At 40.9% G+C, this 27,942-nt stretch overlaps 2 protein-coding genes across 2 annotated transcripts; both read right to left on the bottom strand.

Annotated features, from left to right (window-relative positions):
• Positions 1 to 211: 211 nt before the first annotated feature.
• Positions 212 to 20,396, bottom strand: lrsam1 (leucine rich repeat and sterile alpha motif containing 1). The gene is made up of 25 exons (XM_056403570.1): positions 20,096 to 20,396; positions 17,144 to 17,328; positions 16,876 to 16,932; positions 14,271 to 14,315; positions 14,031 to 14,108; positions 13,759 to 13,827; positions 13,589 to 13,673; positions 13,390 to 13,511; positions 13,198 to 13,288; positions 12,523 to 12,632; positions 12,356 to 12,385; positions 11,516 to 11,638; positions 10,422 to 10,561; positions 10,287 to 10,331; positions 9,303 to 9,373; positions 8,129 to 8,228; positions 7,916 to 8,003; positions 7,705 to 7,779; positions 6,606 to 6,686; positions 6,202 to 6,297; positions 4,451 to 4,549; positions 4,213 to 4,344; positions 3,772 to 3,838; positions 2,263 to 2,468; positions 212 to 923 (listed from the first exon to the last, which is right to left on the bottom strand). Exons 2-25 carry the CDS (start codon positions 17,213 to 17,215, stop codon positions 801 to 803), a joined length of 2,205 nt encoding a protein of 734 aa, XP_056259545.1. The 5' UTR covers positions 17,216 to 17,328; positions 20,096 to 20,396; the 3' UTR covers positions 212 to 800.
• Positions 20,397 to 22,328: 1,932 nt separating this feature from the next.
• On the bottom strand, positions 22,329 to 27,576 carry cdk9 (cyclin-dependent kinase 9 (CDC2-related kinase)). Its single transcript, XM_056402681.1, has 8 exons — positions 27,473 to 27,576; positions 27,234 to 27,347; positions 25,742 to 25,823; positions 25,419 to 25,509; positions 25,035 to 25,201; positions 24,677 to 24,848; positions 23,098 to 23,246; positions 22,329 to 23,014 (listed from the first exon to the last, which is right to left on the bottom strand). Exons 1-8 carry the CDS (start codon positions 27,511 to 27,513, stop codon positions 22,649 to 22,651), a joined length of 1,182 nt encoding a protein of 393 aa, XP_056258656.1. The 5' UTR covers positions 27,514 to 27,576; the 3' UTR covers positions 22,329 to 22,648.
• Positions 27,577 to 27,942: the final 366 nt, after the last annotated feature.

The following is a 27,942-nucleotide window of genomic DNA, read 5'->3' as shown; positions in this document are numbered from 1 at the left end:
CAAAAAAAGTCTCAAACACTTGATATTACTGCTGCTACTACAGCAACAGTGAGGACTACCCCTAGTATTATTACTGGTGCCATGTCATATCGTATGAGTCGGAGTGGGAGGAGCTGTGGGTGGTAACAGGGCTCCAGCGGCTCATTAACTCGGGCCCTTTGGGAGGTTGATGCCAAGAAAAGATCAAATAAACGACAAACATCTGGAGAAATGAGTTTGTTTTCTTAATATATGTTTTAATTATTCACACCATTTAAAAGCAGATAAATGTTTCCAGCGAGTAGAGAGGGACAAGATGAGGAAGTGACAGTGAGAGAGGACAAGACAAGCTGTCAAACATGATATTGCATTCGTGATTATAACAAACACCAACAATGATCAATAGACTCTGTTAGTTGACTTCAATGATGTTGGACAGGTGTTACTTTGGTTGGCAACAGAAACAAATAAGAAGTTCTCAGAGAAAGGCACATCAGTAGAGAAGGTCCTGAGCCACTGACTGGTTTAATGTTGGCTCTTCATATATGATACAAATAAAAATCATACAATAAAAAAGATCAACAAAATACTAATAATAGGCCTGGATGTGACAAGTGACAACCAGAAACACAACAGCATTAAAATAACTCTATATTAAACTTATATACATGAGAGAATAGTCTTAATACAGGGAAGTTGCTCTGCTCTTCAGAATCCAGCTACAAAGATTTTGTGTACATGATGAGATTAGCTCACATTAGTTTTTTTTGACCATGCATACATAGAGTGGCATTCGGTGCAGGACGGTGACCCGGCTGGTTCTAGCTGTGGAAGAGGCGGATCCGCTGGGAGATGTGGCCGCGACACAGAGGGCAGTTCTGCAGAGCGTCGCTGCACACCTGACAACAGCACACGTGACCGCAGGGCAGGAAGATGACCTGAGACTGGAGAGAGGGAGAGGCTCTGACGTTCATATCTACACATCATGAATAATGATCGATTACACAGAAAGAGTTCTGGAGGAACTGTAATACTTGTGAAGAGTTTACACCATTAGACGGCAGCTAGAACATAATCAATTTAAGAAATTGATTGATAAAAATGAAACTGGAATTTACTGAACTGGTGTTATGTTCTTCACATCAGACATTTTATGTCCAATATTTCAGAGGTCTGTCAATCAAGCAACAGAACCATTGGAACTTCCTGTCAGAACTTCCTTGTGCTTGATGATGTATTTCAGCACCCTGCTCTGTGCACTGTACAGTGCAGCCTGATGTGAATGTTTGTGTCTGTCATTCACCCTCAACATGGATAAAAGTATAACAACATTCTTCAGGGTGAAGGTGCATCATTCAGATTAAAGAATCTGAACATTATAACTAAATGTGGGACTGTCAGTCCCATATTGTAAGATTAAAAAAATCTGATTACGTAAATAATCTGGCGGGTCAGATATTGCTGCTGGCGGGCCAGTTGCCGCCCACACTGGTTTAGAGTGAGGTACCTCTTTTCAGCCTTTAACAGTGTGTGTTTGTTTTAACTGACCGGTACATGATGTGTGTGGATTGACACGTGGTGCAGCCATCAGAAATCAGAGTCTGCTCCCTGCGGAGTCGATGCATCTTCAAAATAACTCTTTTTTGGCCACTAGGGGTTTCTCTGTGTGCAGCCTACAGCTAGCATCTACTCTGCATGTGAGGCACTTAGTGTACATCTCTGAACTGAAGCCACAGATAATAACCTGGGTTACAGTCTCCCCTTCTAAACTGCATACACATCGGTCAGAGGCCGTGCCACCCAACCACTGTGAAAATGCTATTGTCAACAATGGAGTCAGTCACGTAACAGGACAGGATGGGACCCTCTAGTTGGAATTGAGCCTTTTTCCAGCCTAAACAGTGAATATTTTTTGTATTGTGAATGTTTTGGCAAATTGGCCACATTGAGATTCATGATGAAAGCCTATTGGCAGGTCCTGTTTCCAGTGTAAACATGGATGTAAAGACAACAGATGTAGTCTACTTGACTGAACAAATGAGGTTATATTTCTATGTTTATATCTGTGTTAAATGGCCTGGTGAAGACAGTTTGGCCAGCTGCTGTCTGTGCTGCTGAAAATAAATGAAGTGTATTTATATTGTGTACTAACTGTATTAAAGTCTGTTATACACCAGTGACACCTCAGCACTGGTGTAAAGTTCAGGTGTCACAGTCCTGGACCAGACATGTTAGCATCACTGAGCGTAGTGTTTTAATACTGACACTGAAGGTTTTACTTACCCCGGTCTCCATGCAGACCACACACTCAGAGCTGCCTGGTCCCTCCACAGGGCTGGGGGCTGAGGGGGTGACAGGGGTCCCCGGGGTGAGTGGGGGGCTGGGCATCTGGATAGTCGATGTACTGGGAAGGGATGGAGGAGAAGATGGGGGCGGAGCCGACGGGGTGACTTCTGCTGCCTCCTCCTGCTGCACCGCCTCACAGGCTCCTGGTGAACAACACCATCAGTGGACAGCAAATGTTACACAGGTGACTCTGATCACCTGCAGGCTGATACGTCAACAGGCTGATTTTAAAGGCTGATTTCAGCTGATTGCAGATAATTCAGTATCTACATTAATGATGGCTGATAAGTAAAGAGTAATGGAAAGCTAAAGACTTTATTACCAGTGTTGCTACTTTGTCAGCCAGAGAGCACTGAGACTCCAACACCTCATTCACTGCGGCAGAGGATCTACAGTCTTCATGGTAAGATGCTAATTTTTCTTTTAGTTTAGTCCCTTTCTTATACCCATCAGGCTACAACCTGCTCACACATGAACAGTTAACTGTCTAATATATAATAAAGCAGGATGTGTGTGATGTTCAGCTGCAGCACCAGCCAAATGTTTGTTAATGTTGCTGCACCCACCTGTCCTGCTGTAATATAAAATTCGATATATAGATGTAAGTGTAGGGTATCTGATTCTGAAAACGGTATCTCAGCTTTAACCAACCCTCAACTGAGCTCCGTCCGGTTATCATAGAGAATGTGGAACCACTGGCGTTGCAGGCTGTATGTAAATAACGACTTTAAGCAGCAACGGTTGAAGTGATATGCATTCCAACGTGTTGCCATAGTAATGGAAATCAAAGATCTCTAAGCAACATTTGACTCTAACAACAGCTACTTCACTTCTTCAGGAAACTGAGGTCGCTCTGAACGTTGCTACAATGTGTCTCTTAAATGAGCCGAGAGCTGCTGATCTTTGCTTTAGAGACAGTTTAATATCAGATGGGGAGTTTGTTTAAATCTCTCTGTCACTTCAGCACCACGGACAGTGTCATGGTTTCATCAACACACAGCACAGTGAGGTTGTGGGCTGCAGAGGGAGGATGGAGGTTTACAACAGTTTGTGCTACATGTCTATGAATAAACAGGAAAAATCAGTCAAGTCAGCAGGTATCTTCAACAAATAAAATCATAATCCATAAAACTACTAACGGTGTCATTGAAATATGACAGAAACGTACTGATTCTTTAACGTGTCACAGGGTACGGCAAACTAGTCTTTCTCCTGTAGTAGACAGTCGTGCTGCAATGGTAGGAAGTGTAACCATAGAATCTATGACATCGCATCACGCCGTGGCCGTCACTTCAGCCGTCACTGCTTAAAGTCCCTACTGTCTGAGTATTGTGTAATGTCTTTTGTTTTGATTTTATCTTACGTGGATTTCTTTTTGTTTGTCACTGTTTTCTTCCCATGAACCCCCCATGCGCTGTGTCCTTAATAAAGATTGAATGAATGTACCTTGAGGTTGGTGTCCCTGAGCCCAGGCCAGGAGAGACCTCTGGATTCCCACTTCATTGATGCCGAGCTGAAAACAGAGGAATGAAGCTGATGATTATTCTGCTCATTCACTGAGCGATAATCCTGCATTCATTTAACACAACACTGACCGAGTCACTTTCTGAGTTTATATGGAAACTTATTAGCTACTTATTCATGCATCAGTTGTAAAGTAAAGAAGACTGTAAAAGGTTTTCAGTGAGAACATCAGGCTGCTGAAGCAAAACAACGAGCTCAAAGTAGCAAGAAAACTTGGGGAACATGAGGGTGAAGGAAACTGCAGCTAGGTGATAATTCTGGTCATGTGATCCACTATTAATTAATAAATATTGATTATAGCCACTTTACATTAACTGCTTCTAGCAACTGAGTCTTATGTGAGTCATGATGTTGCACACGGACCTTCTTGAGGTCAGAGAAGGTCATGTGGCGAAGGGCCTCAGCCGTCACTCGATGATGAGCCAGGACGGGCAGGTAGTGCTGAGCCGACAGTTTACACAGCAGGCTGACTAACTCCTTCTCAATGTCTGCCTCCTGCAACGGCGTCACAGCTTTAGAACAACACATTCAATCTCCAGATGTGTGTGTGTGTGTGTGTGTGTGTGTGTGTGTGTGTGTGTGTGTGTGCCCTGCTCTGTACCTGCACGCGCAGCGACACGGGCTTGGCGTCCAGCAGCCTCTGATACTGGATCATCCAGTAGTTCTGCTGGTTGGACTCAGACTTCCGCTCGATCTCAGCCTGGAAAACACACAATGATTCCTGCTCATTTCACCCAGAGAGACGGAGACAACATGGGAGGTAAATGTGTCAGTGTGTGGATGTGAACATGGAATAAAAGCAGCCAAACGTGATCAACTGATGAGGAGATGGAGGGAAGCATGAGGTGATGACATTTACCTGACTCTGACAAAGTGAAGCTGTGACTATCTCAAACAGACTAAACAGACTAAACAGACCAGACAACAGAAAGACCTAAGACTACTTCCTGTTCTTCCATTTTGAGCTCAGTCTCTGACCCGACCAATGATGACTTTACATTCAGTCTGCTGGTTTGACTCGACAGCGTCTGTCTGACAGAGCAAGTGTTGATCAGCGAGTGTCATCTTGAAATGAATCTGCCATTGAGGGAAGTGACTGCTTTGTTGTGACATCACAAAGTTCCAGAAGTCCTGACGGCTGGTTTTAAGGCTCAGTTTCTGAATACAGGCTGTGTGCATTTCTCTGTGGACTGAGGCTTTGATACTTTCACAGTATTAATATAGAAGCTAGACCTGATCTATAATCACACTACACATGGACAGAGACCTTTATACTAGATGGACCTTTAAATGTAAATTAAGCCAACTACCAAAGGCAGTGGTGTCATATTATGTGCTAGCGTCTCACAACAACAGGACAGCTACATGTCGTCTGTTTGGGACATGTAGTTGTTGTTAAAATGCACAGCGTCTTTTTGTAGAAGATGTTTTGTGCTTGAATAAACTTTATTTTGCTGTCGACAGCTTCATTTGCTTTGTGTGCAGAGGTTCCATTTTCTTTACAACTTTATTTAAATGCTTGTGTAAACACAGTCTGGTACAACACAACCACTGAGGCCTCAACGTTACAGAATAAAATCACCTTTCTGTAACAGTTCTGACAAACCTGAACATTATGACCATGTGACCTGTTGTTTCTTTTTCTTTTCTCTGGGAACGTTCTGGTTGACTCATGGATGACTCAGGAGTTAGAGAACACTGGATTTGCTAATGTTGTTTCATCTTTTCAGACTTCATTGTTTCTCTTCTTTCATGTCTGGATGGAAATCAGTTTGATAAAGTTTGACTGAAATGTTAATGTCAAACCTGACTAAAACTAAAAAGGGTGAGTTTGACTAAATATGACTGAAACTAACATGGACTTCTAACTAGAATCAGCTCCTGGTGGTTGTCTGCCTCCTCCACTCAGACTAGCTTCAGATTACATCCCTGTTTGTCAAAGAAAATATGAACCATTGGTGTGAAATTCTGTCATAATTTCTGTGAAGTCTTGAGTTATGGATAAAAAGTGTTTTAAAAGGTCACCATGACCTTGACCTTTGACCGCCAAAATCTAACCAGTTCCACCTTGAGTCCAGGTGAGATATTATGTCAAAGAGAATGGGATGGACGGACTGGCTGTCGTTGGCATGGAGGCATAAAAAAACAGCAGCTGACAAAATGAACACTGCATGGACCTTTATCGTGTTTCAAATAGTTTGAGAAAGAATATGAGTAGTCACTAAGTCATTAGTGGTAGAAAGTATTGTAGCCATTGATTATACATAATATTCCTGATGTCAGTGTCAAACACACGTGTGTGTGTGTTGGTCCACAGCAGCGACACTGAGGTCCCAGCAGCCGGTCACTCACCAGAATCTGCCGCAGCTCCTGCTCCCTCTGGTCCCTCTGCTTCAGCAGCTGCTGCAACAAATCACTCAAAGCTGTGCGCTGGTCCACGAGAACCTCCTGCGCACTCAACACACACCATCACGTCAGGCAGAGTCACAACACACACTCATTAGTAAATACTGACAAAAGCCAAAAAAAAGACACTAGCCTGCCTCTGATAATCACTATCACTCTATCCAAATAATGTTAAACCCCTTTACTGCTCATTATTTTCATGAACATCAGCATGAACAATGATAAATTGTTGCCATGGAGCAATGAAAGGGGAAATAACCAAAATAAATTATGTGGTAATAAACAACGAGAAGAAAGAAAATATAATGTGTAAATGTGGGAAGACAAAGGAAGACGGTGGTGACACCCACCTGCAGGTTCTCAGCATTAAGATTGCGTCTTTTAATCTCCAGTTTAGTCAGCTGCATTAATTCACCCTCTATGAGCTTGATCTGGGGACAGTGGAGAAGCAAACATGAAGCAAACATGAAGGTAAGCAGGGAGCAAGGACATGCTGCGGATGAACAGGATAAAAACACGGATGAAATGATCCATCAAATGTCAGCAGAACTCAGTGTGTATGTCCAGGACACAGCACAGGATGTTTCCAGTGAGTTTAGTCAGCTTGAGTTGTGAACATATATGTCATAGGCCTCATCCACTCGTACCAATCAACATAGCACTTCAGATTTTGTTTAATAAAATTTCCAATCCAATCCTGGTGAAATTCTGTCCACCGGGTTTTGAGGTACAGATTTTTACATTTGTGGCCCCTGTGGGTCAGAATCAAAATTCTTTGGTCCTTTCCAATCATGGCCTGGGGACATGTAGCAAGATTTATGATGATTGGACAAATGGTTCATGAGTTATGAACAATATTCACTAAGCCCCGCCCTTTACAAAGATATTTTGGTTCATGGCGACCAATTTCAATTCATTTTACTGTTTTTCACATTATGCAAATTAGCCAAATATCCATCAAGGTGGCCTTAATTATCACAGAGGCTTTTTGTAGAGAATATTAACCTGTAGGTTTGTTCCAGCTCACTGCAAATCTCAAATGATGAGAGCATGGTGACAGATATTGATTGAACAGCTCTCTCAGATACCCTACACCCTTCTCTCTCTCTCTCTCTCTCTCTCTCTCTCTCGAGTGCAGGAGCTGCTGATGACTCAGCAGGGGTTAAAATAACATAAGAGTGTAACATCTACTGGGAATTGGTTCTGACCCAAGCAAGCTATGCTAACTAGCTTTCCACTTTCAATTGAAGTCTGTCACAATTTAAAATGTAACATGAGCAACAGAGAAACACAAAGCAGAACATGAAACATGATGCTGACCAAAAGCTAAACCAGGATGTCTTGCAAACTATGAGAGCATGTTGAAGTTGTTCAGCTAGACTTAGACCGAGCTGAGACTCGTGACAGATCTGACCCTCACCCCACCCGTCTCCACCCATCTGCACAGACCTGGTTGCGGATGTAGCCGTGTACGGCGTCTTTCTGCAGCTGCAGAGCCTGGAACGCTGCTTTCTGCATCTCCTCCTGCAGAGGTCAGATTACATGACAGGTGACTGAGTCTGTGGCTGAAACCAGGTGACACTCACTGATTCCACCACGCTCTCATTATAAAACTGACACCAAGGAGGGAAAGATCAGACAGGTATAGAACACCACGTACCTCCTGCAGGATGTGAGCTATGGCTTTAGATTTGTCCAGAGCTTGGAGGGAAAGCATCTTATCAAACTTCCTGTCCAAGTTCTCTATACTGTTACAGAACAAGGGAAGAGACAACAACATGTTTCTCAAAGTCCACAGATAATTGCAGCGTCACCATGTCTCTGCTCAGATCTGGTGTGTGTGTCTGTGTGTGTGAGTGAGTGTGTGTTTAACCTCCTGTAGGCCTCAGAGACCAGGCTCTGTCTGCGACAGTCACTGGCTTCCTGGAGGAGGCTCATGGCGCAGCTGTCTGACAGCATCTTCTGCATGGCCGCTACGAGCACACAGAGGGAGGAGAGAGGAGGGAACACAAGGAAGATGAGGAATGAAAAGATAAAATCAAAGGCAGAGTTTGACCCACACGGGATTTTTCAGGCAGATACCAATAGCAATATGTGATCAAAAAAGGAATCAATCTGACCATTAATGTGTCTAATAAATTACAGTTTTCTTTCATAATCGTGAAAATTCTGTGTATTTCAAGTCAGTCTTGAAAATGAGATAAATGTTCAACAGCCACAAAGACTCAAAATTTAGAGAAAAATATTTTTTTACACTGAAAAAAATCTATATTTCCTTAAAAAATAAATACTGGCGCTTTTTCTTAATTCTTTTGCTAGTTTTGTTAAATATACAATGACTCAGCAGCACGAGAGAGTCCATGTCTGGGTTAATGTCCAAACCAATGATTGTGAGAAAAAACAACAGCAGATACAAAGTCAGGGCCGTTTGTGACATTGTTGGTCTATACAGTTACTGGAGTCTGGTTCACATGTCTTTGAACACAGAAACCAGTGGAGTTGATTTAATAGACAGACCTCAGAAAATATGAATATGATATGAAAATACACTCAACATGCCAGTCAAAACAGAATTTTTGGAAAGTTATTAAATAAAAAAAAAAATGATGATATGATTTTTGTTGGTCTTGTACCAAACAAACACGTTCATTTACGTCTGGAGAATATGATCTGTAGGACAGAATCTCTCTGTAGCACCACAACACTTATGGTGTTAACAATGTACAACAATGTGACACAGTTTACCTTCATTAAAAAAATCCCAGCTCCTGCATTTGGATATTGCACTTGGCCATGTTGCAATTTGAATTATATTTTGATTAATTGTGCAGCTCTGATTTCTCCACGAAATCATCCAAAATGATCAATTCTATCAATAACTGAACATTACAAACTGGACTGCTGCATTAGTTTTTGCTGGGTCGACTGAGTGTATGAAGAGAATATATCAAATCTCTGACAACACTGATGTCTTTTTGTGTGTGGACAAACTAATTAAACAACCGCTGCAAACATCATCAGCTTCAGCTCCATCAGCTGATCTTTACCTGCCACCTCCCGTTTCCTCAGTGAATTGGCCTCTTCCTGTGTGATGGCGGTCAGATGCTCCGTATGGATCCTGTGGGGAAAGTCAACAACAGTTTATAGTAATGGTCTGCTGACTTTTACCAGTAATCAAAACAAGACATAAAATGAACATAAAAGCATATTAAAAACATTCATGCCAAATGAGATGGAATAATAATAAAATAGAAATAAATAATTAATTAACATAAGTTAAAAGTTGATTACATTGAATGCATCAAATCAAGTAAGAAACCTTTTCTTTTAACAAAAAACCTTTCTTTGTGCACTCTTTTATTCAACAGCTCTGAGGCAAACAGCTCTACAGGACTGAAATGCACCACAGGTTCTGATTCCCCCCACCCCCACCCCAGTGAGGTGCAATCTCACTGTGGGTTTTATCTGCACTGGGCACAACCCCAAGTTGCTCCAGAATAACTACCCTCTCTGGTGGGGTGTTAAACACATGCTGCTTCTCTCATATCTATAGGTCATGTGTCATGGGGCCTGATTTTCCTTCAGCTGTCACTGCACTACACTGCAGCAGCAGCAGATGATCTCAGTGTTACTGGAGGTACATAGTTGCTCAGGGAGTTAGAGATGTAGCTTGGTCCTCGTCCATGACGGTCTTTGTATATGAGGAGCAGAAAATCAATTCTGAACGCAACAGGAAGCTCAGACGGGACTAATGGTGCTCTTTGCTCATGGTTTTAGTTCACAACTAAATGAGCTGAGGTCTCTCAGTGTTTTTTTTCTTGAGGCCAGTAAAAAGTGCATTACAGTGATCGCATTCAAGTGCAGGATTCGAAGATGAGTTGTGTGTGTGTGTGTGTGTGTGTGTGCGAGCGTATGTGGCAGACAGGCTCAGTCTTGTAAGTGGAAAACATGATTGTGGCCATTTGTTGGAGTGCCTCATATCTCTGCTGTAATAGAGCTGGATGTTAAGGATCAGTTATCTGCCCACTCACCGATCTTCCTCCATGGCCTGAAGAAACTCTGTGCTCTTCTTCTGCCTGGAGGAAAGATGTAAACACACTGCAGTTAGAATGATGAATATAATATGTGACAGAGATCCAAACACAGCCGCTTCCTGCAGGTCCTACCGGTTGCTGTCCATCAGCATGTTGCTGATTCGGCTACTGATGCTGTCCTCAGCTTGTCTGACTTTCTCCAGCACCAGCAGCCTCTCGGCCTCCTGAGCCCTCTGCTGCTGGCTGACTCCCTGCTCCAGACGCTCCTGCTCCTACAGATCACACACACATTTCACACGAGACAGTAAAATAAACAGATTAGAAAAAGTCAATGATCGGTAGTGACTTCACTGGGCTGCTGGAGATTAGCTTCGTTTAGCTATTATTGCTGACCTATAAATCATGTTTTCATCATCATCACTACATGAACATGTGAAATAAACACATAGCAAGAGACTGAGAGAAATGCAATGAAATGTAAATGAGAAAAAATCTATTTATTTACACGCACCAAGGATTCACACAAGGTTTTCAAGGCACAGAAAAAACTCTGCTGAATGTTCTCTACTGCTTTTTCTCCAGAGAGATATTATTGACTTTATACACATTGACTCTCATTCAGTGATAACTATGAGGTTAGCTAGTACGATGGGAGAGGAAGACATAACAACGGTATATGCACACTTCAATATTTGTTTCAATATCACATATCGTCATGGCAATACTGAACAGTGCTATCACACATTGCAGATTTTCCTCATATCGTGCAAGTCTATTAGCTAAAATGAAAACTGTATAATGACCACAATTATCATGTTGTTTGCCTCCACCAACCAGTACAAGTTGCAGCAAATATGACCTTATGATGTCACAGTGAAGTTGACCTTTGACCTTTTGGCATGGAGACATAAAGCTGAGCTCTCTGTAAACTCTTCAAGCTGTACTTCTTGTCAAAGGACCAACAGAACTGTAAAATTCTCCATCAGCTCAATGCTGATGAGTTTCAAAAATCAACAGTGACTTCAAGGGATTTTTGTGGGATTATAAACACAGGTAGTTTCTCTTTGATTTCAACACAATGATAAAGCTCTGACAAAGAATTTATAGAATAAAATAAAAATGCATATCTACTGGACACTAACATTTTCATAGAACAAGACCAGGAGCAGGTGAGCATGTGAGCAGGTGAGCAGGTGAGCAGGTGAGCAGGTGAGCATGCAGCGTACCTGTCGGACAGAGTTGAGGATGTTTTCCTTGCGGGAGTTGTTACTCAGTAGAAGCTGGGTGTGCTCCTTTTGTCTTTCCTCCAGGTGCCGCTCGAAGGCCAGTTTCTCCTCCTGCTTCTGTTGCTGCAGCATGGAGGACAGGCTCAGTGTCTATATACTGCATCATATACATGTCTATCTACTTTCAAAGATACACATGTAGACCTTTAACTTTTAAGCTTTGCTACAATCCTGCACTAGAGCTGCTCAGAAGCAAAATAAAAACTCTCAGTCTCAGTCAACTGTTTCTGTTTTTAGTAGTCAAGTGTCCAGTTACTTGTAATTTGGGCACTATGCATTAAATGCTGACGTAATGTCACATCTGCTTCAGCAACCTGTTCCCTAACACTCCCTTCTGTTCTCATTCTGTCTCCTGCTGTGTTCGGAGCAGAGCCACACCAGCTCCACCTCAACACCATCATGGAGCCACCACCACCCTCTGCTTCGGTCAGTCTGCACTTCAGGTCAGTGAGCCAATCAGAAGAGAGAAGGCTCTGATCCTCTCTTCTGATTGGCTCACTGTTTTCTGAGTGATCCAATAAAAATATAGCAGATTTCAGGTAAACACTAAGATATACCAAATCCTGCAAGGCTGGAGGGTGAATCAGGTTTCTGCTGCTGCTGGAGGCTGGTGAGTGCAGTGAGACTGACGGAGAAAATAAGCTAAGAGATGCTAAAAAGCTCTGTAGAGCTCAAAAGTATTGATTAGTGCTGCTCTAAGTACGAGCAGAGACTTTCTCTCCAACTCATCCCCCACATCTGTAGGGAAATCTGACAGCTGTGTCGGCTGCAGTCACAAACCTTTCTCCTGGCGTAGTCACTGAATTTGTTCTGCAACAGAAAGTGAGGGAAGGCTCAGTGATTCAAAGACAACAGTTCATACAGTGTCAACAGCAATTAACTAGGTCCAAGTTCTGCACTAGAGTGGAGCACATCACCTCCACACCTGTTCAGGGTGTGATAGTTACCTGCCAGGCCTCCTCCACGCCGTCCCAGCAGTCACAGCTCTGTTTGCCAGAGTCGTTCTCCAGCACTGGCAGCAGATACTGGGATGGGGGGCAATACTCCTCCCCCAGCTCTGAAAACCACATCAACCAAGAAACTTACCATAAGTCTTTCACTCAGGACTGAAGTCATGAGGATTAGAACTGAAGTCCAAGTTTACAAAGTTGGGCAACGGGTCTAATGTGAATCGGATTTAAGCCATAAAGTGGCAATTAATCATTCAGTGGAACTGAGGATATGAAAATCACCAGAGTTAAAGTTCTGGGCTATTCACATAACATTAGTTTACAGCCTTCTGATTACATTGTATAGCTAAAGGAATGGTTCAGTTTATAAATAATCGGGCCAGTAAGCAGAATGTGTTACTGAGATATCGTGTCCATGAGAACGGACTGAATATGCTGTCAAAAAAAAGATTATCCCTAAACTGCACTGATGCAGCTCAGCCCCGGTGATATGAAAGAATATAAAACTCTGTTGGATTCACTGGAAAGCAGAAAAATCTTTGCGCTGTGAATGATCCTGGTAATTATGAGCCCTGGGTCTTAACTGTGTTTTTACCTGTTAAATTCATCAGTTAAAATCCTTGGTAAGGGACAGAAAGGCGATGCAGTAGAAACCACAAAGTAAACACTCACCGCTGCACAGGAAGCGCTGGATGCTCTCTGTGCCCTCTGTACACACAGATGCAGGTGGGTAGGTCATCATGGCAGCATCGAGTGTGAAGCTCTGTCACACACACACACACACACACACACACACACAGGGTTTGTCTAAAACCAGATCTATGTTTTAGGTTTCCTGTAAATGTGGATTGAAGGACAACACACCTCCAGGGTGCGGATGTGGGCCACAGTCTTGGGGAGCTGGACGATGTTGTTGTCGCTCAGGTCCAGGGTGCGGAGGCTGCTCAAACAGCTGACGGACGCTGGTAGCTCACTGAGACAGTTACCTGTTGAATACACAGTGATGTCATCTGACTTGTACACGTCCTCTTACCTGCGGACAAGCGAGCAGTCGGCAGCATACCCTTCAGATTGAGCGTCTGCAGGAGACGCAGATCGCCGAAGGAGTCCGGCAGGGCCTTCAGACGGTTCTTCTCCACATTCAGAATCTGATAGGACACAAACACATGATGAGCAGTTTTCATTCACACTCATTCCCTCTAGTGCCATGAGTTGAGTTCATGACGGCTTTACCTGCAGTGATGCCAGCTTCCCAATATCCTCTGGGAGTGAGGTGATCCTATTGTCATGCAGATCCAAAACCTGAGGGTCAGAGATGAGGCGTCTATCAGACTTTTTGGTCTTCTGATAAACCATCATACATTTTTCATTATCTCATGAGATGCTTGCGCAAAGGTTGACTGTGAAACAGGAGGACATGCGCCGTGTGTGAAGGCTTAGAGGTTATAAATCATACAACACTGTAATATGTTTTCATTTCTCATCATGCTTGTGCATCACTTTACCTTTAAAGTGGCGAGAGCCCCGATGTCACATCCTTTGGGCAGCAGTGACCTCAGCTCATTATTATGGAGGATAAGGACCTGAAGGAGAGCAACAACCAGGGAGAGTTCAACCAGGGAAACAGACACACACATGTACTGACAGAGGGGAGTTGTGTAGATTTTGGTAAAACAATACTTATTACGTACACTGAATAGGAAATAAATAGGCTGTAACTTTACAGCTCCACAGTGCATTCTCACCTTCTTATGTAGCACCTTGCAAATGGAAAAGGCACTTGAGGGAACCTATGGAAGAACAGAACAAAGATGTCACCACCTGCAGTTCTTACCACACACTAAAAAATACGAATTGTAATAATAATAATAATAATAATAATAAACAACTTTATTTATAGAGCACTTTTCATACATTTAAGTATAAATATAATAGTACAATAAAATAAGGGTGGACTAAAGGACAATGAAAATAGACAATAGGAATGCTATCACTCTTCTTCCATTGCCACAGCTCAGAACAACATGAGGAGACAATAACTGGCAATAAAAACTAAAAATCTGATGTCTTTGATTAGAATAATGATCCACTCTGTTAAATATTTCCATGATTGTAAATTTGATAATTTTTAAACATTTCAGTTTATCTCCTCTCTGCAGCAGAAACAGTCTGACATTAACTTCAACTGTTTTATGTGGTTCACATGATCGTAACAGTTTGTTCATCATCAGACTGCAGAGCGAAAATACTAAGAGTAAGAAACCTAATGATAATTCATCTACTTATTTACAATATATCCTTAATCTGGCTTTAATGGAAATTATATTTAGAAAAATTTTATTAATACCTAATACTTTTTATTCCAGTCACGTGATCATATTGTTTACATTTCACCTTGTTGAATATCACTTTTGTAGGTGGATGTATGTCACTGCTCAGACACTGAATGTACATGAACCATGTTTTTATTGGCAAAGGCAGTTTTTTATTTATTTTATGTAATTAAATTATTTGTATCTGCATTTATTGATATTGTCTTTGTAAATGAATTATCATTACTATCGTATGATGTTTTGTAGAAATGGTTTAATAGCTGCAATGTTTTAGACAAAGGGAAAATGAGGTGAATATATCTCCCATCAAACTATGTTTCTACCTGACACACAGGCCTCAAATGTGACGGGTAATTAAAATGTCGTTACTGATGAAAGACACCAGGCTCTCTTCTCCATGACTGTACTATTCAAGGTCGATATTAAAAATCTTTCTAATGAATGAAAAGAGCTGTTTATCTGATGTAAAATCTGAGCGCAAAAGTGCAGCGATGTGATGTAGAGTCAGCTGAGTCTGATATGTCTGTGAAGGCTGGTGTCTTGTATCCTGCTAATGTCTCTTCAGAAATGCTTCCTCACTCTGAACAGGAATAAGAGCAGTGGAGCGATGGAAAACCACAGAGAGAAACAAGGAGCAAGGAATGATCAAATATGGAAACAGGCATGGACACAACACGCACACGCACACACACACACACACACACACACACACACACACACACACAGTATGTGTTCAATATATAAGGCTTTAATTTGGAGGGGTGGCTCTAGTGTAGGAAGTGTTATTATAGTGTTATTAGACAATAGAAGAAAGATTCTATGGCTACATTCTATTCATGTGTTTATTCATATTTTACAAAAAGTTTAACCTGAGTCATGTCAGCAATCATACCACATCTGTACAAGGTTAGCAGTAAACAGCTGGTTCATTTTTTTTCTAATGCAATGGCATTGGATCAGTATCAGTGTCAATTTCAGTATCTGCCAATTCACATGTTCAGGTATCAGGAAGGAAAAAATGATCTGTTGGACTATTAGAACATCTCTCACTCTGGTGAACTGGTGTTTCTCTCTCAGGTGGATTATTGACTTAATGACACCGACTTCCCATAAAGAGAGAGAGAGAATGAAAAGGAGAAAAAAGTAAAGCGAGAAAGAGAGAAAGAGGTGAAGCTGAAACTTGAACTGCGTCTTTTATTGGGTGATAAGCTGTTTTATAAGACATATTGTCATGTGACAGTGGAAAAGGCACAAGTGTAAAAAACAACTGTGGCTGAGTGAAATGAGCTGAAGTATCTGAGCAGCATCATGATCACAGCTGCTCCACTTCTCTACATGAGGAGGAAAGGAGCTTCAGTGCTTCCTATCTTATCTCCTTTAGTAAAGGAAACACTTGACCTTTACTAGAGAAAAGGAGAAATGCCATCCCACAATTCCCTGCAGCAGCAACATTTAAAGCAACACACCATTGTAGATTCACCACAGCAGACCCACGTTAATGTAGAAACATCAGAGCAGCTGTTTTATGTTTGTGACTCGATCCAGAACTGATGGAAATCCTGGAAAGCCCCAATCCATAAATATAGATTTTTTGTTCCTTGTTTCTATCTAATTATTAATTAATGGCTACTTTTATTTTTCTTTCATGTCATCTTATTTCAACATTTGAATCCTGTTTGTTTTGTTTTTGTGGTTAGGAGAGAAGAATTTAAAGAATAAAGTTAGTTAGCAGTCAGATTCTTTTCCTAAGTCCTTGTGAATTCTCCTTCACACCTTTCCTTCACCTCATTGACATTTTCCATCAACGTCGAGGAGAAGTGGTAAGAGAGGAGATTATTCTGACCTTTGGACCGCAGCATGTGACTCTTCAATGAATCGGCTCAATGTCGGTGTAACATGCATTGAGTAATGCAGTTGTTCAATTTTGTCTGGTCAGTTTGAACTCAACCTGTTCTACAATACAATCACTACTCATCAGTTAAGCTTCCCTCACAACAGTCCACAGTAACATACTCACCTCTGAGAGCTGACATGCTGAGATGTCCAGGATGTCATCAGCACCCGCCTCCTTAGACTGAAACACAAAGATGAGCCATTGTTTGAAATAGAAAAAAAAGACACATAATGTTGAAAGAGCTCCACAATTGGGAAGATGCCATTTTGATGAATGAAAAAAAGTTTCATATTCATAATGAAGACAGAAAAAGGCTGCAGGTTGCTGATGTGATCCTCAGCACTGACAGTAGGGTGTTGATTACACTGTAACATGAACAGACTCTTCTTACCCGACACAGCTGATATTCCAGTCTTTTTTGGGAGTCATCACTGAGTTTCTTCTTTCTGAAGAACAGAGGCATTCTGGGTCTTGATTGCCCTGCTGTCTCTCTGCCTGCTGGGTTTCACTCCTGCCCCTCCACAACACTCCAGACTGATGGACAGGTAGGAAAACAATGTCCAGACTGCCTGCACGCTGAGAAGTAAGACAATTGTGATATTACGGACTAATTAGATGAAGCAATTTGACCAAATATCTGGCTCTTCAGCTGCTAAATGCTCCTTAACCAACTGGTCGCTAACTTTTTCTGCTGTTTGATGTTTGAGGCAGGTGTGGAACAGTGGCTACATCACAGCTTTGTAACTGAAAACAGCTGCATGCTGCATCTGGAAAAAAACTGACTGACTAGCTGACTGATGGTATTTCTACCACTGGTCAGCCAAGTGCATCGTCATTGAGTTGGACTTTCTGGTAAAAACAGGTTCTATTTGTTGGGTGTTTACAGCTGCAGTGTTGACAACTTAGCTCCTTGTCTCTAGATTTCGAGGCTCTGTTTCAAACAGACTGGGTATAAACCTGGTTACACTGCATACACGGGATGCCGACTGGGGCTTAGGGCTACACCTCTTGACAGTCTACAGAGCCGCTCTGGTTTCCCGCCTGCTCAGGAACTGCAAGGAAGTGGAAGAGCGCTTACCTATAAACACTCCAAATGTTCAACTGACTCAAATCAGGGAACATACCAGGGCCAGGTCATAGTTTTTGATCATTGTTAATATCCTGGTCAGGGTCCACACCAAACATGCTGGACCCCATCTGATCCAAAAAAAAGCCAATACTCATCATGCCTCTTTCCATGTTATTTGGTAAAGTTGAATCTTGCACTTTTGTGCCATTTTGTGAGCAGTGTTTTTCTTCTTAGGCACACAGAGGTTGGAATCATTCAATGTCTTTCACATCGTTTGATCAATGATGTCATGACCAAGACTTCCATCTATTGTACTTCAGAGATATCTACTGAAATGAGCATGCTAACCAACTAGCCGCGTCCCAGACCGTGTTGTTATACCACATAGACACACTAGATGCTGTGTGAGTCAGTGTAGCGTCTAGTCTGCCCTCAGTCACACGAAGAAGAAGAGCTTCCTCCAGAGCTTGAAGTTACGCTACAGCTACTGACAAAAAAACCAAAAAACTCCCAACTAGCATCACAGGAACGCAGAGTGTGTCTTCCCACCGCTGAAGACAGTTCCAGGTAAAGAGATGCTGAGCTGCAACTTTTCTTATAGACTGGTGAGTAACATCTAATGTTGGTCTGTAGCAAAAAGTATCATTACTGCAAATGACAAACCCTACTGACAAACACTTTAGGTGGCATAAATGTATGATTGATGATGTCCACAGATGTTTTAGTGATGTAGTAGAATTTAGCCTGTTCCTGCGGCTGTTGTCCAAATAGATGCGTCAGTAACTTTTCTTTTACAAGTGAGACAAAGAGACCGTTTGATCCAGAACCAGCAGGTTCAGGATCCACGGCCTAATACTGTATTTGTTTTAGCATATTCATATTTATGCCTAATATTTATTATACACACACAACAGTCCTAACATGTTTGAATATAATGAGCTTGTATGATCTAAACTAATTCTCCAATCACATGTAGAAAAAACATGTATCAGGACCAGAATTCCAGTCCAGTCCTCCCCAGTGATGGACCAGCACCTGCCTTTTCTTCTGCGTCTGGCCTCATCAACCATCAACAACCACATTACAGTAACACCTTGGAGTATTATCCCTGCACAGAACAGATACTGTCAATACTGTGCTCTTTTTCACATCCTGCTTAGAGTTTTGTCAGCACTTTTGTACATAGTTTTTTTCATAGATTTATTTTTTTTATATGTGTATCTATGTATATTTATCTTTTTGACTGTTGAAGTATTTTACCTTTTTATTATTTCCTGTTAATATGTTTATTGTATACTGCACAAAACACCAAGCCAAATACCTTGTAAGTAAAGTATCTTGCAATAAACCTTAATTTATGATTCTGCCCTCTTGATGATGTCATCACCCCTTTTTCATGCTGTTGTAGACTGACACCCATGTGTCATGCACTATCCCCTTGCCTTCATATTTGTATAGGTAAATAAAATCATTCTGTTAGTATTACAAGTACTCATTATTTGTTTCAGTGCTATCAAAAATTTTAACTGACAACAATAAATGCACATATAAATAATAAATTATAAGCAACATGGGGAAAACAACAACATGATTAACTGGACAGGAACGAAGAGGTGAAATGCTGCCCCCCTATGGATGTGGAGCAAGTAGCATGATCTTACACATTACACCTTTAAAGAGGTCACAGGTGGACATTACACTGAGATTGTACATATATTCAATGTAATCTATCTAGCCTGTCGGATAAGATCTGTCCTACACTTCAACTTCAAAATAAAAGACTTATTGTAACATGACACAGTTTTGAATCATGTGACGTGTTAGTGATGCTGCACAGGAGTGTGCTCAGTTGTGTTGTATACTGTGTATGTAAGCACCACGGGCCCTGTGGGTGTGGGGCTGGATGTGGGCAGGGGAAGGGAGGGTTACTCGTAAATGACGTAGCTAATGCTACATATAACTGCCACAGATGTTGGCAAAAGGTGATCAACCTAGCAACACTTTACGCCTCATATCAACTGCTTTAAAGCTACCTATGCTAATCGTAATAGCAACATCATTGTTAGCTAACTGTGTGTTGTTCGCTTCAGTGCTTCCACGGCGGAGGTTTAATGACAGGGATGATAAGGTTAGCTACCCATTGACAACTTCCACTCCTGGCAACGTTTAGCAAACAGGAGCTAACACAGGTCGCAGACATAATAAGACATAAACTATAAAAACACGACGTCTAGATATGAAGTCAGGTTAAACTGAGCCTAGTTTCATACTCACAGGCTGTTTGTTGATGTTGTGTCACTGCTCCTCGTTGCTCTGCTGGATGTAACTACTCAAGAGGGAGTTCCGATGTTTCCTTGCTCGGACAACGTTAACATCTAACGGTGGGTGGCGATTGGTCCAATCAGTCATTTGAAGCAGGAAATCGAAAAATATCTCCTACGTTACATGTTCAGTTCATAGACATTACATAAACACAGCAATATTCCTGATATGAGCCGTATACAGTTGATCACTGTTTTATTTATTTATTTTTCTCCTTGTGATGCTGCTGCTTCTTCTTCTTCTTCTAATGAATTTCTGGCAGGCTGTTCACTGTAAAGCCTAATACTGCCCTCCACAGATAAGGATTTGCTGTGTGTTTATCCTATATTTTTAAATACTAAAATAAAAATCATTTCTACCACCCCTATTATCCTTATTATATATTATCATATTATTATTGTATTTTTAATATTATTACATGAGCATTATTATACTGTCTGTATACATGCCTGCACAGTTTGCCGCTATCACCACATTATTACTATTATATATTATTGTTGTTATTATTTTTGTTAGCATTATTGTCATTATTGCTATTCCAATTATTATTATTATAATTTTATACGCGCGCAGACGCACACACACACACACACACACACACACCTAAAATCTAATTTCATATACACTTAGTCTATTATGTTTTATGGTCACAATGTCTTCTATGTCACTTTCTGTTTTTTCACCAATTAAAAAAGCCAAGAATAAATAAAAACATGTATAATTTAGAAAAAAAGACTGTGAATCTGTTACAACATGGGTGTTCTGTGAGATGTGATGATGATGTGAATAACTGTCTATTCTGTGAAAATGATACTGAGAGCTTGGAACATTTGTTCTTTCATTGTGAATCAGTAATCTGTATGGAGTGATATGCAGAGCTCGCTACAGTCCAAAAGAATTGTGTTAAGTTTGGTTTCTGTGTTGAAAATCAGAATTTGGACTTTCTTACCGTTATTATGGAAGTTTTTTTATACATGAATGCAGGTATTTCAAATGTACAGTGTATAAATCAATGGCTGAATGAGTTTAAATGAAGCTTATTAAAGATGATAGGAAAGCCCTATCATCTCAAATGAACTTAAATGAGATGAGCCCCCTTTCTTCTTTCTGAGTTTTATTTATTTATTTTGTATGTGTGTGGGTGGTTATACTCAACCTCTGTTAGTTTCTTTTGTATGTTTATTAAAAATGAGGAGAAAAAATAGTTAAGTGAAGACATTTTAAGACTCTACCAAATACAATGGAAACTGGCTTCACATGAAAATATACATTTGAAAGCGAAAGAAAACCCAACTCCCTGAACAACTGTTGCCTTTCATTTCTTAACTTGTGACATGAGGACGCATCATGCTGGGCTTTCTCCATGTCCACATTGACAGACCATCTCGATGATTGCACATGTTCAAATAGCTGGATAGACCACAGTGTCCAGTCATTTTACTATTTTAGCCTGACAAGACTGTTAGCACAGTGTTTGCACTGAATGCACATGAAGTCAGGACTTTGTGTCTGAAGAGTGAACTGAACTCTCAAATCTTTCAGCTTGGTTAATGTTTATTTGACTCATGTCCTACATTAAAACATTATTTAAATGTGTATTATCCAAAACTAAATTCAAACTATGCAGGTCACTTATTATGCAGCCTGGACCTTGTTATATATTTTTATCATTACTGATCCCTTGCATGAGCAGCGTTTTAATGTTGTAGCTGGTTGAGTGACTGTTTGGTAGCTTAATCCACAATAATGATAATGTTGTTACTACATCCAAATGTAATGAAACTGAATTTAACATGTTGTGTATTGGTCTGACATTCTACCACAATCTGAGAAGTTATAACATGACATTTGCCTCCACTGTGATTAGGACATAATTACATATTATTATGAGGTATCTTGCCATTTCAGGTGGAGCTGAAACGAAACCTGATCCTTCAACCTATTAACAATAATAACACATTTAAAAGTTGTGTATATGGTGTCACTGTAGATATAAATGTAAATGTAAATATATGGTTATTTCTAGCTTTGACATTCATCTGGAAAGTATCTTCAAATACTTGTGCATCCCCGGTGTCATTTAGCTCAAAGAAGAAGAAATGGAAAAAGAAACCTTCACCAAAAACAACATTTGGCAGCTGGAGAATAAAGTCATTTGTTAAACATAAAGTCCAACCCAGCAAACTATTTGTCCAAAAAGTGTGGCTGACACCTTTTATTCAAACATTCGAACGTGGTAATAACATTAAATATTTACACTGTAATGACCTGTTCAAGTCAACATGTACACTCTATAAGCACAGAAGACCATTTGATGTAGTTTACCAGAAGGTCCAACAGAATGAGCTCTATCAGCTCCACCTGTTGCATGTCCTATTCACTGATCAGTCAAATGATCACATCAATAAAAAATAAAAAGCAGTGCTGATCAGACAATCACAACACTGCAGCATCTGAGAGGCAGGGTTTAAAACGTGACATCTCGACTGTAAACTCCTCCAACCACTAAAACACTCGATCAAATTCAGTCTGACTGGTGGTGGCTGGGTTTCTGTTCTGATTGGGCTGCTGCTGCGGCATGTGACCTCTCCGTCTGGGCGGTGCCAGATATTCAAACATGGAGGTGTTGTGGGTGGAGAGCATGTTCTTCAGGTCTGACGGCATGGGGTCGGACCAGAAGAAGTCGTGGTTGAGCGCGTCGTCGCTGTCTATGCGCTGTGCTGGGTCGAGGACCAGGAGCTTGTCGATCAGGTCCAGAGCGTACGGGTCTTTGACGTAGGCTTTGAGACGATCCTTCACTTTCCTCTTCTGGCCTTTAGGAAGCTCCATCTTCTGGTACAGCTCGTATTTCTTGTCCACACCAGGCCACACCTGATAGACAGAGAGAACAGTTTAATATCCAGTTGACAAATAAGAGAAGTAGATGTCATGTGATGCAGCGTCAGCCGTCTTACCTCTGCAGTGATGGAGCCACAGAGCTGGCTGATCAGAGTGAGCTGGTGCTGCTCTGTGTTGCCTTGCATAATAGGACTTCTGGTCCACATCTCTGCCATGATGCAGCCGGCTCCCCACAGGTCAATGGGAGGGCCGTAGTCTCGCTCACCTACCAAAAATAAACAAATTCACAGATAATAAATAGACAGATAACATATGCTTTCTTCTAGACGAGTGGTTCTAAACCTTTTCCAACTCATGGCCCACTTGAAAATCTCAAAAATGTTGGCAATCCACATCTGACCCCATAACGCCAGGAACACACTGGATGCGTGGTGTGTGTGTGTGTGTGTGTGTGTGTGCGTGCGTTGTGGCTGATACACTGCCTGTGTGATGTGTACGTGAGCCTGTTGTTGACCTGTTGATGTCATATTGAGATCATACCTGCAACATTACACAAGACTGACACCACTAAAGTCTTTCTATGTCTAGTCTGAATATCAATATAACAGACATGAAAAAATAGAAATATATTTTTTAAATTTTGTAGCAGCTGCATGTGGAGACAGGGACATTTTTGTGACGTTTTCTGTCAAAAATAAATCAGAAATTAATTAATAATGAGCAGCAGCAGCAATGCAACACAGACACAGTCGGTGTGCAGACGTGTTTCTCGGCAGCAGCTCAGCAACGGCAGCCACCACGCTCAAACACAGGCAAATTAAATGTTCTCAAAGCACCTTTTATTTTGTTTGACACAGCAGTGATCACTTCTTAACTCATTATCTGTCTCTTAATTCTTCCTTTGAATTCTTCCTGTTGCTAACCAGCTATCCATGTTGATACTCTAGTTTCTGCCATGTGATCTTTTAGCGCGATCAGACTGAGACAGCAAGCAACTGTATGATGTGGTCCAGCAGCGACAACATACAAATTGTTATCATTGGCTTATCACAGTGATAGACCTTAATATGAGAAAACAAAACAATGAGATCTGTTGGCCCACTTCAAATACCTTCATGGCCCACAGCTTGGGAACCAGTGTTCTAGACTACATTAAAATGATAGGTACCCTGATGCACAATGGAGCAATGTTCTGCTTCTTATACACATCTGCAGTATGATACACATCCCTGTCAGTGGTTTCACACAGTGCATTCCTCTACAGGAGACTGTACTGTGCCACCACAGTCAGTGAAGGAGAAGGTATGGACGTAAACAATGCAAGTTTCAAACATGTAGAAAAATCAGGTTTGCAAATACTTTGAGGTTTTGAATTCATTTAATTCCTCTTTGTTTAAGAAGAGTTTATTGATTGTGCTTTTTGATTTTGTCTTTTGAGAAAACTCTGTAAACTTAGCATCAATAGATGCTGTTAATCCTTACTGAATGCTTTTCCAACAGTGACTGACAGCAACACTACCACATGTACATGTGTGACTACCTGCTGTACACAAGGTTGTTTGCAAGACCCAGCCCATACAAATCAGTGTGTTGTATTACATGCACTACATCCATTTACAGCTAACAACACCACAAATCCGTGCACATCATACTTCTTACTTTGTGCTCACACAGAGTTTGGTGTTCATCTCTTACCTAGCAGCAGCTCTGGAGGTCGGTACCACAGTGTGACCACGCGGTTAGTGTAGCGGTTCCCCTGGCTGTTTTTAGCCAGGCTGAAGGCTCGAGCCAAACCGAAGTCAGCCAGCTTCAGAACGCCGTCTCTGGTGATGAGCACGTTGGCAGCCTTCATGTCTCTGTGGAGGATCTGATCCAACAGAAAGCCACAGACCATGAGACATTGTAGCAGTGAGATGAATTAATGACGAATTTATTTCTTTGGTTTAAAGTGTAACAAGATCAATATTCTTCGTTTTTTCAGATTAGTGTCAGTTCAGTGTGACCTCTCCTCACCTGCTGCTTTTATACCTCTCTAAACACAGACATGCCTCACCTTATTTCGGTGGATGTAGTACAGTCCGTTCAGCAGCATCTGCATGACCTTCTTGATCTCGGCCAGGGTGAACTTTACATTGGCGTTACTCAGCAGCCCGGCCAGGTCGTGCTCACAGAAGTCAAACACCAGGTAGATGCTGCCTTTGTATCTGTTGAACTGAGTAGCTTTGAAAACAATGAGAGGAAAACAAAGAATGAAAAACATCCATCCACCAACAAACTAAGTTTACACAACATATGCTTCCTGCTTATATTCTATTTGCCCTTGTAATTGGAGCAAGACATATTCTGCTGTTTATACACAGCAGGGAAAACAAGTGACCTAAAAATACAACGGCACAAATCTAGAAGACGACAGAAATTGATTGACTGTCACACCAACCTTTGGTTCTGCAGATCTCAATCAGATTGACCACATTCTCATGTTTGAGCAGCTGCAGGATCTTGATTTCTCTCAGTGCTGTGATTGGAAACTGAAACAAAGATAAAGATGAGCTGCCCTGTGAGTACAGATTCAAGATGTTTTAAATTTTCAAGTAAGAAATGTTTTAAGGGGCAGCAAATTAGACCCAACTTGTGATAAACCGCAATCGTCCATTAATGTGCCTTTTCTGTTGTTTTTTCTGTTCTGAAAAACCCCTCGTGCTGAACAAGTTCAGCATATCAGGCTGTAAATTGGCTAGTAGACTCTAAATGGTCACTTACTCCTTCTTTCTCATTTTCCATCAAGACTTTCTTCAGCGCAACCTTCTTCCCCGTCTGTCTGTGTTTTGCTTTGAACACCTCCCTGTGAAAGACAGAATAGAGAATCACATTACAAGAGACAGCTTCAAATGAAACACTTTGATTTTGGCCACAATTTCATTTTAAACAGTTACACATGAAAGCAAGTATAAATTATATTGGTAAATCATTTCTAGCTAAGACATTTATGTCATTTCCACTTTTGATCTGTAATATAGAGTTTTGTAAATACTGTTGGACTTATATCTAAAAGTGTGAGCAAGTGACTCTTCAATGGTGATTTGTAAGTCATACCAGTGTTCACCTACCATTCCTAGCCACCCCAAGAAACAAAGAAAAAAAAAAGCGTCTTTCGTATCGAATTACTAGTTAACAATATCATCATCATAACAAAATACTATATAAATAAATGTTGTTTTGATTGAATCATTATTTTTATGGCTCAGCTTTCTGTACTTTTATTTATTTCATGTTATCTTATTTCAAGATTTCAATCCTGTTTGTTTTGTTTTGACATACATGTGATAAATAAAGTTGTTTAAAAAAAATTGAAATCCTGTGTTTCAATTATCCACTTGTCCTCTCACTCACTCATCTTTTAAACAGTGTTTGCTACATAGAAGACTCACTAGTGCAGACAGCAGTTAAACTCTGCTTGAATGTTAAATTGCTACAGAATTATGCGCTGGATATTTCGTATTATTTCTGTCACATAAACAAACACCAGAGCAGCTGCATCACATGTGAGACAAAATACATCACAATACATGCTATCTTACAAGACTGCAATTTTTACGCAAATTTCAAATATTATAAGTATGTTTTACTTTGTGTCTACAGAGCAGCCTGTACTCTATTTGTGTCAGTTCTTACTATTTAGTCAGTTTATGATGTTTTCAAAATATCAAATCGCATTAGCTAGCAGCTAACCTTAGCAGCCTGCCTGTTAGGGATAGGATTTCCTCTGTAGCACTTTCACGACACAGGCCGCAATGCATGATGGTTTAGCTTGACCAATGTAGTGTTCATCTTCCAATATATTTTGGTGTGCCTCGTGACAATTTTTTTTACTGCACTACATAGTTAATACATTTCACAGTTAAAATTTCAAACAGCAGTACACAACGTCTGATTAACTATATAGTGAGTAGTTGGATGTTCCAAACAGGCATCCCAGATGTGATGAACACTGATTGGAAGAGAAAGACTTCCCACCAACAAGCAGCCAACCTGGTAGACACATTACATACAGTGTTTATTAACTAATATACGATCCTCTAGAGATCACCTGTTTCTAACAGTTAAAACCAGGTTGTACGTGAATAGAGGAAAACAAAACATCCAGTGTTTACCTGTTGTCTCCTTATGACTAACATTCCCTATTAGCATAGCTAGCATTCGCATTAGCATTCACAGATGTAAACACAAAGTAAAATGTTTGTGTAGCACTCACCCAAAGGTCCCCTGTCCTATCTTGGCCATTTTTTCGTATTTGGAAAACTCGTCACAGAAAGGAAATTCAACCCCATCGTAGTATTTCGACATTATGGCGGCCTCCCGGTCGGGCCTGATGAAGAGACATTTCACTCAATATTGGGATATTTAAGTCAACACACGAGCTATATTTAGGTAAATAAACTGATGTAAACACACATATTTTACAGGGAAAGCCGTAAGTGGCTTTAATCTTACTTTTCAGCCCCACCGGCATTGCTCGTTCGGTCCCGCTGCATCCTTCTATCTTTTCTGCTACACGATGACGTTTTGCTACGTTTAAGTGCAACTCGGACTTCTACAATTCAGCAGTGTAAGGACTAGTTTCAATAAATCATCAATACAAACAAGGATAGTAATAACAACAGGTGGAAATACAGATACCCGATTCACATAGTTTACGCAGACAGCAATGCAATAACCCTAAATAGAAATCAAATTATTATATATTGTTATTATTAATTATTTGAAGTCTGTTTGAATTCTCTTGTCATCTGTCGGGTGACAAGAGAATTACATCGTTTCCATATTAATATCCCGTGATTGTAATTTTTCCCGGTATTTACTACTGTGCTGGGTCGTATAGGGTAACACATGTACATGATTACATGCAAACGTTACCCATAACAACCAGTAATATTTTCAACCCAAAAAGTAGGACTCACGTG

Source organism: Seriola aureovittata, chromosome 18, assembly GCF_021018895.1.
Source record: "Seriola aureovittata isolate HTS-2021-v1 ecotype China chromosome 18, ASM2101889v1, whole genome shotgun sequence".
NCBI classification, from domain to species: Eukaryota; Metazoa; Chordata; class Actinopteri; order Carangiformes; family Carangidae; genus Seriola; species Seriola aureovittata.
This window is presented reverse-complemented; position numbering and strand designations above follow the sequence as displayed.